We start from the raw sequence: 12124 nt of genomic DNA on the forward strand, positions 1-12124 counted from the left end.
AGGAGGGTGTGCGTGCGTGAGTGCGTGCGTGCGTGAATGTGCGTGTGTGTATATATAAAGTGACAGGACGTGTCCTCTCTGGTCTTTGGATGAAGATGCAGTTCCCCTTGCTGCTGCTGCTGCTGCTTCTTTTCTCCGCCGCCGCCGCGGACCTGTCTGGCACCGGCTCTCCGCCGCTCCTGGAGACGGGGCTCGGCATCCCTGCCTCCGCCCCCCCGCTCCTCCTCCGCCCACAGCCGGGAGCAGACCTCGCGCCGCCCGGTGTTGCCTCGGCCCGATCCGCGGCGGAGGAGCCCGAGGAGGCGCAGGAGGCTGGGCAGAATGTCGGTCATCACGGCGGCGGCGGGTTCCGGGTGGTCCAGTGGGAGTGGAGCTACGTCCAGACGCCGTACATCATCGCCATGTGGCTGCTGGTGGCCAGTGTGGCCAAGATCCGTGAGTGAAAAACTAAGTTTTAAAGATGGAGTATGTAACTTCTGTTGTTGTTCTTATTCTCCACAAACAGTATAACAATGTCACATAACAATCAGTTGAGTTACTGAGGGAGCTTTTGTGTGTATACAGCAGCAGAGCGTGAAGCATTTGTCCAGGCGAACGTGTTTACACTCGTCTCGCTTTACTAATTCAATGTCACTTAGTTTGTCTCCACATAAAACTAGATCACTTCCTGTGTGCGGCGTGGGAATGTCACTGGGTGACACGAAATCTAAACAGTGTGAGACTTCATCAACTCTGTATGAACTCCTCTGACAGCTGATTACATAGTAACGTACTGTAGCTTTAACTTTGAAAGAGACATGGAAGAGGACTTCATCTAACTGTGAGACAAGAAACTGAAGTTTGTGAACCACTCACTCTCCCACACCAAAGTGATGTTCAGGAGCTGTTGATCCACTGCTGCCTCCATCGCTCACTTCAAATGTCTTATTTTGTCACTTCAATGTTTGAAATCCTCTGTTCAGGTTGACCACAGTGACAGAAAGTGACCACACGAGGCAGCAGAGGACCAGAAAGAACTGTGTCCCCGCCAGCTAAAATCACTGATTCTTCTCAGAGAAATACACACACACACACCTACACACACCTACACACACACACACACACACACACACACACACACACACACACACACACACACACACACACACACACACACACTCCCCCCCCCCCCCCCACACACACACACACACACAGCAGCTGGTGACTCACTGTGCTGCAGGACAATAACAAGACATACATGCTGCTCATTAATGTGATAATGTTACACAGACACTGCCCCATATACACACACAGAGATACAGACACACAGACACACACACACACACACACACACACACAGCCTATTCATTCGGGTGACTCACACATAAAACTGATAACACACTGTGGATCAATCTGCTGTTGAAACTACTCTGTCTGTGCATGTGTGTGTCTGTGTGTGTGTGTGCGTGTGTGTGTGTGTGTGTGTGTGTGTGTGTGTGTGTGTGTGTGTGTTGGGGGGCAGTGTTCCATTTCTCTCAGCACTTCACCACTGTGGTTCCGGAGAGTTGCATGCTGATCCTGCTGGGTCTGATTCTGGGCGGAGTTGTGTTGGTAGCCAATAAGAAGCAGCTGTATCAACTTGACCCCGCCCTCTTCTTCCTCTTCCTGCTGCCCACCATCGTGGGCGATGCCGGCTACTTCATGTCGGCCCGCCTCTTCTTCGACAACCTGGGCGCCATCCTGACGTACGCCGTGGTGGGAACGCTGTGGAACGCCTTCTGCTGCGGCTTCAGTCTGTATGCTGCCAAACTGCTGCAGGTCATAGGTCAGTCACTCGAGGTCAGAGGTCAGTCACTGAGGGTCAGAGGTCATTCACTGAGGGTCAGAGGTCACAGCAGATCAGAGGTCAATCACTGGGGTCAGTGGTCAGTCACTGAGGGTCAGAGGTCACAGGAGATCAGAGGTCATTCATTAAGGGTCAGAGGTCACAGTAGATCAGAGGTCATTCATTTAGGGACAGAGGTCAGTCACTGAGGGTCAGAGGTCACAGCAGATCAGAGGTCATTCACTGAGGGTCAGAGGTCACAGCAAATCAGAGGTCAATCACTGAGGGTCAGAGGTCACTGCAGGTCAGAGGTCAGTCTTTGGAGTTTGGTTACTAGCAGTAACTTACTACAGGTCAAAGGTCAGTGATTTCGCTTTGCTGTGATGTCATGACATGTTAGGGTACAAACGTGTGTCTGTGTGTGCGTTTCTCTTTGTGTGTCTGTGTTTCTGTGTGTGTTTTTCTGTGTGTGTCTGTCTCTGTATGTGTGTGTGTCTCTCTCTCTCTGTGTGTGTGTGTGTGTGTGTGTGTGTGTGTGTGTGTGTTTCTCTGTGTGTGTCTGTCACTTTATGTGTGTGTCACTGTATGTATGTGTGTGTGTGTGCGTTTCTCTGTATGTGTGTGTGTTTCTCTGTGTGTGTCTGTCACTGTATGTGTGTCACTGTGTGTGTGTGTAGATGAGCGTGTGCAGGCTGACCTCATGGACTTCCTGTTGTTTGGCTCTCTGATCTCGGCCGTTGACCCGGTGGCGGTTCTTGCTGTCTTTGAAGAAGTTCACGTCAACGACACGCTCTTCATCATCGTGTTCGGAGAATCGCTGGTTAACGACGCCGTCACTGTGGTGAGACGAAAACAACTCACGTGTTCAAACCTCACTCAGGAGTCAAAGTGACCCCGCCCCCCACTGACATGTGAGCTCTGTGTCTCTGCAGGTCTTATATAAAGTGTACATTTCCTTTGTGGAGGTCGGGGTGGAGAACGTGGAGACGGCAGACTACTTCAAAGGCGTGGGTGAGTCTTCAGAGACGTGTGATCCTCGTGGCTGTGATTGACTCCTCAGGTTCTCACCATGCTCCTCCCCCTCTCAGCCTCCTTCTTCATCGTCAGCATCGGTGGGACTCTGGTGGGTGTGGTCTTCGCCGTCATCCTGGGCTTCATCACTCGCTTCACTAAGAAGGTCCGTATCATCGAGCCACTCTTCGTCTTCCTGCTCGTCTACCTGGCGTACCTGACTGCCGAGCTCCTCTCGCTGTCCGCCATTCTGTCGTAAGTCCGCCAGCATCACCGCAAACCCACCGTGTGACCAGGAGGGGGAGGGGCTGACAGACGCTGGGCAGAGTCTAAAGTCCATCCTCCTCATGAAAATGCAAAGTAACTCCACTAAAAACTAATTTCACCTGAACACAACTCAATCACAATAAGAAACAAAACCATACGTAGCTTCAACAACGGACTCATCACTCATCATTATTACAGTCATGTTGTTAATAACATGACTATAATAACATGAGTTTAATATCATGCATTTAATAACATGATTATAATAGCATGACTGTAATAGCATGATTGTAGTAACATGACTTTAATAATATGGGTTACGCTGTGATACACAAGTGTTACAGTGAGTTACAGTGTGACACACTGGTGTTACTGTGAGTTACAGTGTGACACACTAGTGTTACGGTGAGTTACAGTGTGACACACTGGTGTTACAGTGAGTTACAGTGTGACACACTAGTGTTACAGTGAGTTACAGTGTGACACACTAGTGTTACAGTGTGACACACTAGTGTTACAGTGTGACACACTAGTGTTACGGTGAGTTACAGTGAGTTACAGTGTGTCACTCGTGTCACACGAGTGTTACAGTGAGTTACAGTGTGACACACGAGTGTTACAGTGTGACACATGAGTGTTACAGTGAGTTGCAGTGTGACACACTAGTGTGACACATAAGTGTTACAGTGAGTTACAGTGTGACACACGAGTGTTACAGTGATTCACAGTGTGTCACACGAGTGTTACAGTGAGTTGCAGTGTGACACACGAGTGTTACAGTGAGTTACAGTGTGACACACTAATGTTACAGCGAGTTACAGTGTGACACACAAGTGTTACAGTAAGTTACAGTGTTATTTTGGTCTTTCATCTCTCTTTATTCTCTTCACCCTGACGTCAGCAGAACTTTTGTCCCAGATAAATGTTGTTGGTCAGTGCAGGTGTTTTTCTGCTGATGATTTATCTTCAAACTATTGTTAGGCAGAAAAATGTCATCATTTATTCTGACCCACTAACATCTACATCTATTTAAAGAGCAGCTTTAAATAATTTAGTTAAATTAATTTAATTGCATTCGGATCATATTTGGTTTTGTTCAGATGGAGACAGGAAGTCATGTGTCACTACAGGAAGTGATGTCGATCTGCTTCTTCACACAGATATTCTTTTCATTTAAAGATACAACGTAACATTTCTGCATAAAAACACTGTTGAAAATGTTATTGTCTTTATTTATTCCTGTCTCTGCTCAGAATGACCTTCTGTGGCATCGGAGCCAACAAATACGTGGAGGCCAACATTTCGCAGAAGTCTCGTACGACGGTGAAGTACACGATGAAGACGCTGGCGAGCATCGCCGAAACCATCATCTTCATCTTCCTCGGCATCTCTGCCGTCGACAAGTCCAAGTGGGCGTGGGACACGGGCCTGGTGTCCTGCACCCTCGTCTTCATCTTTGTCTTCAGGGCTGTGGGTCAGTACTGACCACGTGACCACCATCACCTGTAGGTGGCACTCTGTAGGTTACGCTGATCTTCAGTGACCTGTCTCCCGCAGGTGTGATTGGTCAGACCTGGGTTCTGAATCGTTTCCGGCTCATCCCATTGGACAAGATTGACCAGGTGGTGATGTCGTACGGCGGCCTGCGAGGGGCGGTGGCGTTTGCTCTGGTGGTGCTGCTGGACGGCGAGCGGGTCAAAGCCAAAGATTACTTTGTGGCAACGACCATTGTGGTGGTCTTCTTCACGGTGATGTTCCAGGTGAGACACGCCGCTTCTGACCTGTGTGGGCGGAGTCATCTGTGCATAGCTGTGACACTGTGGGCGGAGTCTGACCTGATATCATGTTGTTGTTGGTGTCATTACTGCCCCCTGGTGGATTGGAGTGGAACAGTTGTGTGCCATTCTTTCATGATCGGATTCATTTACATCTCTGGTTGTTGTGTGTGTGTCTCTGTGATTGGTGTGAAAATGTCATGTGACTAGTCAGTGTCATCGTGTTCTCTGATTGGTTCATTTCCTAATCAGGGTCTGACAATCAAACCTCTTGTGAAGTGGCTCAAGGTTCCTCGTTCCTCGAGCAGGAAGCCGACCATCAATGAGGAGATCCATGAGCGGGTGAGTACTCCTCCTCCTCTCCTTCCTCCTCCTCCTCCTCGATAGAGGAGTATGTTATGTGTATAGTATATGATGAAGAGTGTAGGTCACAGCACTGATCCTGTTGAATGTTTTGAGAATCATTTTGAACAAACTGAGGAACAAAAACAGCCACGTTTATCTTATTTCATCTGGTTTTATTATTTATAATCTATATTATTAAACAGCACCGGGATCTAAGAGACTAAACCATGATCTGAGGTCATGATAAGGTCATGGTCATGTGTGTGTGTGTTCAGGCGTTTGACCACATCCTCACAGCAGTAGAAGACATCGCAGGACTGCAGGGTTACCACCACTGGAGAGACAAGTGAGTCTGCTGATGATGTCATCATGACACAACATGACAACATCATGCTAACATCACCTGTGTGTGTGTGTGTGTGTGTGTGTGTGTGTGTGTGTGTGTGTGTGTGTGTGTGTGTGTGTGTGTGTGTGTGTGTGTGTGTGTCATCAGATGGGAGCAGTTTGATAAGAACTACCTGAGTAAACTTCTGCTCAGAAAGTCTGTGTACAGGAAGAGTGAGCTGTGGGAGGCTTATCAGAAGATCAACATCAGAGACGCCATCAGTGTCATTGACCAGGTGAGAGACACCAGTGGTTCAGTCCATCAGCAGGTGACACAGCAATGGTTCAGTCCATGATAATATCAGTGTGTGTGTGTGTGTGTGTGTGTGTGTGTGTGTGTGTAGGGTGGAAACGTCCTGACCTCAGCTCGTCTCTCTCTTCCTTCGATGGCGAGCAGAGCTTCTTTCCCCGAGTTCACCAACGTCACCAACTACCTGTGAGTCACATGACATGTCGTGTTTGTGTTGTTGACATGTTGACATTTTGTTGTTGATGACATGTTGACATGTTGTTGACACGTTGATGTGTTGTTGTTGACATATTGTTGATGTGATGATGACATGTCGTTGACGTGTTCACATGTTCTTGATGTGTTGCTGTTGACATGTTGATGTGTTGTTTTTGACATTTTGACATGTTGTTGATGTGTTGATGACATGTTGATGTGTTGTTGACATATTGTTGGAGTGATGTTGACATGTCATTGACGTGTTGTTCACATGTTCTTGATGTGTTGCTGTTGACATTTTGACATGTTGATGTGTTGATGACATTTTGATGTGTTGTTGACATATTGTTGACTTGATGTTGACATGTTCTTGATGTGTTGCTGTTGACATGTTGATGTATTATTTTTGACATTTTGACATGTTGTTGATGTGTTGTTGACATGTTGTTGATGTATTGTTTTTGACATTTTGACATGTTGTTGATGTGTTGTTGACATGTTGTTGATGTAATTTTGACAAGCTATTGGCGTGCTGTTGACATGTTGTAGACAAGTTGTTGACAAGTTGTTGTTGTCATGTCATTGATGTGTTGTTGACGTGTTGTTCACATGTTAGGCGTGAGAACGGCAGTGGTGTGTGTCTGGACCTGCAGGTGATCGATAACGTCCCCGGAGCCAAAGTAGAGGAAGACACAGAGACACATCATGTCCTCGCAGAGAATCTGTACAAACCCAGAAGACGGGTAACACACACACATACACACACACACACGCGGACACACACACACACGCGGACACACACACACACACACACACACACACACACACATTAGAGGTCTGTGTAATGTCTCTCCTCTCTCCTGTTGCTGGATCTACTGCTGTGTCTCCTCTGTATCTCCTCTGTGCCACCTGCTGCGTCTCCTGCTGCGTCTCCTGCTGCGTCTCTTCTGTGTCCAGTATCAGTCCCACTACAGTCGTCACTTCATGTCTCTGGGGGAGAAGGAGCGCCAGGACCGTGAGGTTTTCCAGAGGAACATGAAGAGTCGAATGGAGACTTTCAAGTCCACTCGCTACAAAAGACACAAGAAGGAGCGAAGTCTCAAGAAGGTGAGACACGTTCACTATGCCGTGACGTCACCATGGTTATGACCTGCTCGTCATGAAAACAGGAACAAACATGGAGGACAGCGGAAAACATTTCATCATTTTTAAATGTGTCGTTCAGAACTTGAACCCTTTATTCTTTTGTCCTCAGCGTCAAGGACCCGACACCAAGGAGGACGGGGACAAACCCAGACGTAACGTCAGCTGGCAGGACAAAGGTAAGACAAGTCACATGAGCTCATCTGAATGCCATCAGCATGTTGCATTGATGTTGCGTTGACCTTTTGCATTGATCTGTTGAGTTGACCTGTTGAGTTGACCTGTTGAGATGACCTGTTGAGTTGACCTGTTGAGATGACCTGTTGAGTTGACCTGTTGAGTTGACCTTTTGCATTGACCTGTTGAGTTGACCTTTAGCATTGACCTGTTGAGTTGACCTTTTGCATTGACCTGTTGAGTTGACCTTTTGCATTGACCTGTTGAGTTGACCTTTTGCATTGACCTGTTGAGTTGACCTTTAGCATTGACCTGTTGAGTTGACCTTTTGCATTGACCTGTTGAGTTGACCTTTTGCATTGACTTGTTGAGTTAACCTTTTGCATTGACCTGTTGAGATGACCTGTTGAGTTGACCTGTTGAGTTGACCTATTGCGTTGACCTGTTGAGTTGACCTGTTGAGTTGACCTGTCGAGTTTACTTTTAGAGTTGAAAAGACCTTTCAAGTTGACCTGTTGAGTTGACCTTTTTGAGTTGACCTTTTGAGTTGACCTGTTGAGTTGACCTGTCGCGTTGACCTGTCCTGTTGACCTGTTGAGTTGACGTGTTGTCTTGACCTGTTAAACTGACGCATTGAGTTGACCTGTTGAGTTGACCTGTCGTGTTGACGTGTTGAGTTGACCTGTTGAGTTGAAGTGTTGTCTTGACCTGTTAAATTGACCTGTTGAGTGGACCTGTTTAGTTGACCTGTTGAGTTGGCCTGTTGAGATGACCTGTTGAGTTGACCTGTTGCGTTGACCTGTTGAGCTGACCTGTTGAGTTGACTTGTCGTGTTGACCTGTTGAGTTGACCTGTCGTGTTGACGTGTTGAGTTGACCTGTTGAGTTTAAGTGTTGTCTTGACCTGTTAAATTGACCTGTTGAGTGGACCTGTTTAGTTGACCTGTTGAGTTGACCTGTTGAGTTGACCTTTTGAGTTAACCTGTTGAGTTGACCTGTTGAGATGACCTTTTGAGTTGACCTGTTGACTTGACCTGTTGACTTGACCTGTTGACTTGACCTGTTGAGTTGACCTGTTGAGTTGACCTTTTGAGTTGACCTGTTGACTTGACCTGTTGACTTGACCTGTTGAGTTGACCTGTTGAGTTGACCTGTGTTCAGATCCTGTGGTTGTTTCTATGGAGTCAGAGGAGGAGAAAGACGAACTCTCAGACGCAGAGAAGGAGGAAGATGTCGGGATTACCTTTGTAGCTCGCAAATCTGAAACACCGAAACCACGACCAAAGTCAGGTACTGTTAGGCTGCAGGGATTCGATTAATTAATTAATCAGATTGATGCTGTTCTAACTGTCTCTTCCCTCAGGACCACCTGCTGTGGGGGGCAGTCAGACTCCAACAGCTGCTTCACCTTCGCCCCCCACTGGGGGCAGTCTCTTTCCGTGGAAGGGCAGCGTGAGCTTGCCACCGCCCTGCTTGTCTGTTGAGGCCACAAAGATCATCCCTGTGGACCTGCAGCAGGCCTGGAACCAGAGCATCTCCTCTCTGGAGAGCGTCTCTTCTCCCCCTGCCCACACAGAGCCCGTCCACCCTCGGTTGTCTGCCCTCTCCAGACCGGGAGCGCCACGCCCAGTTTCCTACACACCACCGGGCAGCCTATTGGGCAGCACCTCTTCCATCGGATCACAGGTGGTGCAGAGCTCCCTCTGTTTCCCAGAGAAGAAGAAGAAAGAGGAGGAGGAGGTGGAGGAGGAGGAAGAGGCTGAGCTGCAGCCTCTTCTGGCACCTCCCATCTCCCTGCCGAAACCGCCACCTCCTCCAGGCTCCGCCCCCAGCTCAGGGAAGAGGAGGAAGCCCTCCGTCTACCTGAGGAGTCTGGTGACAACGCCCTCCACTGGCAGCAATGAGCCACACAGCCGAGGTCCCACTCAGCTGTAGAACCCAGACGACCGTCCAATCACAGAGAGACAGAGAGCCTGAATGTAATCATCCATGTTCCTGGGTTTAATCCTGAATGTAATCATCCATGTTCCTGGGTTTAATCCTGCAGTTCTAAATCCAAGTTCCTGGGTTTAACCTTGAATGTAATATTCCATGTTCTTGGGTTTAGTCCTGAGGTTAATCATCCACGTTTTCAGATTCTTTATGTAATAAAACTCCACGCTGTTTGATGACTAATACTCACTGAGGGGCGTGTCCTCTTCTCTGAACTTTTTAGCCCCTCCTCTCTGTGACAGTGAGCTGAGCTGGTGTGCGTTGACTCATCTTCATGCCTGAGTTACATGACACGTTATTGTCACCTCAGTGTGATGTCATGTTTGTCACTTGCTGTATTTGTATTTGCTGTTAATATTATAGTTGTTACTGTTCATACTGTTACTGTTGTTGTTTCTGTAACTGTTGTTGTTTGTGTTGTTTCTGTTACTGTTGTTGTTTATGTTATTACTATTGTTTCTGTTACTGTTGTTTCTTGTTTCTGTTGTTGTGTCTCTTACTGTTGTTTGTGTTGTTGCTGTTGTTTGTGTTGTTACTGTTGTTGTTACTGCTGATACTGTTGTTGTTACTGTTACTGTTGTTACTTGTTTCTGTTGTTGTTTCTGTTTCTGCTGTTACTGTTGTTGTTTCTGTTTCTTCTTCTTTTTTGTAGGTTGTTTTTCATGATCAGACAAATGCTGCATAATATTGATTTTACTGGATGTCACATGTAGAGACAGTGCATTAAAGGAGTCCAGTCTAAGTGCACAGCACCTCCTGCTGGCTTCTTCAGTGCATTAAAGTTAATATGACTGAAATCACATGTGAGTTGACTGTAACTGCCTTACACCAAGACAAATTCTGACTCACACGAGTAATACCTTGGGGTATTGGCTAACTACTGTCCTAGGGCTAATGCTAACTGAACATCTGTTCACACCTGTTAACACACTGTTCAAACCTGTTCAAATCTGACTGTTACACCTGTTTCCACCTGCCTGTTACACCTGCTCACACCTCTTCACTGACTGTTACACCTAACATCACATGTGATCTGACTGCACTTGTATTTAAACACACGGTGATCGTAACAATGTCAAGATGTTTTTACAGGAAGAAATCATTAGGAGGCGGAGTCTCTAAACCGCGTTGAGGTCCAAGAATGAGGCGTGTCCAGAACTGAACATGATTCGGGTCATGGTCAGGGTCAGATCATGTGTCAAAGAACTGGGTTTAAAGTTCATAGTTGTTGTTTTTTTTTCCTGTTTCCTGTCTTATGCACAGGCTTTGTGCATCGTTACAAAAGCATATTTTTCTCAACATTCATCCCAGCAGAGATGTGTGTGTAACAGCTCCTGTTCTCCAGCAGGGGGCAGCCTCTGTCTGTGGAGGTCACAGACAGCTGATCTTCATGAAGGTGTTTGAGGTCTGTGTTGGGGGGCGGAGCCTGTGCAAACCTGTCTGTACTGGGATTGAACCACACAGATGGGTGTTTGTCCTGATGCTGAGTCATAATCTGAATTCAGTGTCTACCCTGACGCTGAGTCATGACCTCACCCTGTGACACGCCCACATTCCAGCCTGAGCCAAGTCAAAGAAAAGAATGGAGAGATTATTGATTATTGATGAGCCGATTGTCAAAAATAAACGTTAAATTATTTCACTTTAGTTCTTCACAAGACGAAGGTTTGATGGGAGTCGAGCAGTGCGTGGGTTGAAAATGTCTCCATGGATTGGTAGATGGAGGAGTCTTTGACCTTTCGAAGCATCCTCTGGGTAAATGCTGCTCACTGGATATGTGGTGGTGCAATGTTTGATAGGACAGGGAGCCAGGGGAGTGGTGTTGAGCGAATTGTCCCAGTTATCATAACACTCATGACCTCTGAGGTCAGAGGTCATTGATGTTTCTGCACATAAAAGTGCCACAGGAGAGCAGCAAGGCACACACACATCCACACAGACACACAGCTGTCTGTGGTCGAGATGTTTGAGATGATTGAACTATTTAAAGAGTAACTAAAGCCCTGCTCTGAAGCTAACTCCGCCCAATGCCTGATTCTGAAAATCTGCATAAGAGTGGGCAGGGAGTTATCAGCGAGTGAGGAGGGGGGACTGAGCACCACAGGGGGCGTGGTGATGGAGTGGTGATCAAGTGATGATGGAGTGATGATGTAGTGATGGAGTGCACAAATCACGGCAGCCGCAGCCATCTGTGGCATTTCTGGTGGTAGCTTACTGCTGCTGCTGCTACGCTACACATGCACACACACACACTCACTCTGAGGTGTTCAAAGAATGTGTGTGTTTCGCTACAGCAGCAGAGCTCATTCAGGTGCAGACCTGTCTGTGTGTGTGTGAGTGAGAGAGTGAAGACATGTTGATACATAGTGACATAGTGATGTGTTCAGGGACACACTGGGATGTGTTCAGGGACACACTGGGATGTGTTCAGGGACACACTGAGGACACGTAGTGATGTGTTCAGGGACACACTGAGGACACATAGTGATGTGTTCAGGGACACATCGTGATGTGTTCAGGGACACACAGTGGACACATAGTGATGTGTTCAGGGACACACAGTGGACACAGTGATGTGTTCAGGGTCACATCGTGATGGGTTCAGGGACACACAGTGGACACAGTGATGTGTTCAGGGACACACAGTGGACACATAGTGATGTGTTCAGGGTCACACTGTGGAACAAATCACCATGTGTCCACTGTGTGTCCCTGAACACATCCCAGTGTGTCCTAAGTGTGACCCTGAACACATCACTGTGTCCACTGTGTGACCCTA

General features: G+C 47.4%; 1 protein-coding gene across 1 annotated transcript; it reads left to right on the forward strand.

Moving 5' to 3' along the window:
- Nucleotides 1-386: 386 nt before the first annotated feature.
- On the forward strand, nucleotides 387-9288 carry slc9a5 (solute carrier family 9 member A5; the record flags this gene model as incomplete). Its single annotated transcript, XM_083890978.1, has 16 exons — nucleotides 387-435; nucleotides 1502-1804; nucleotides 2482-2645; nucleotides 2737-2815; nucleotides 2893-3070; nucleotides 4336-4556; nucleotides 4640-4842; nucleotides 5110-5199; nucleotides 5478-5548; nucleotides 5696-5822; nucleotides 5931-6022; nucleotides 6651-6777; nucleotides 6992-7141; nucleotides 7290-7356; nucleotides 8515-8643; nucleotides 8717-9288. The coding sequence occupies exons 1-16, from the start codon at nucleotides 402-404 to the stop codon at nucleotides 9286-9288; spliced, it is 2607 nt and encodes an 868-aa protein (XP_083747104.1). The 5' UTR covers nucleotides 387-401.
- Between the last annotated feature and the right edge of the window lie 2836 nt (nucleotides 9289-12124).

This window comes from Microchirus variegatus (genome assembly GCF_963457635.1).
Source record: "Microchirus variegatus genome assembly, chromosome: 6".
Lineage (NCBI taxonomy): Eukaryota > Metazoa > Chordata > Actinopteri > Pleuronectiformes > Soleidae > Microchirus > Microchirus variegatus.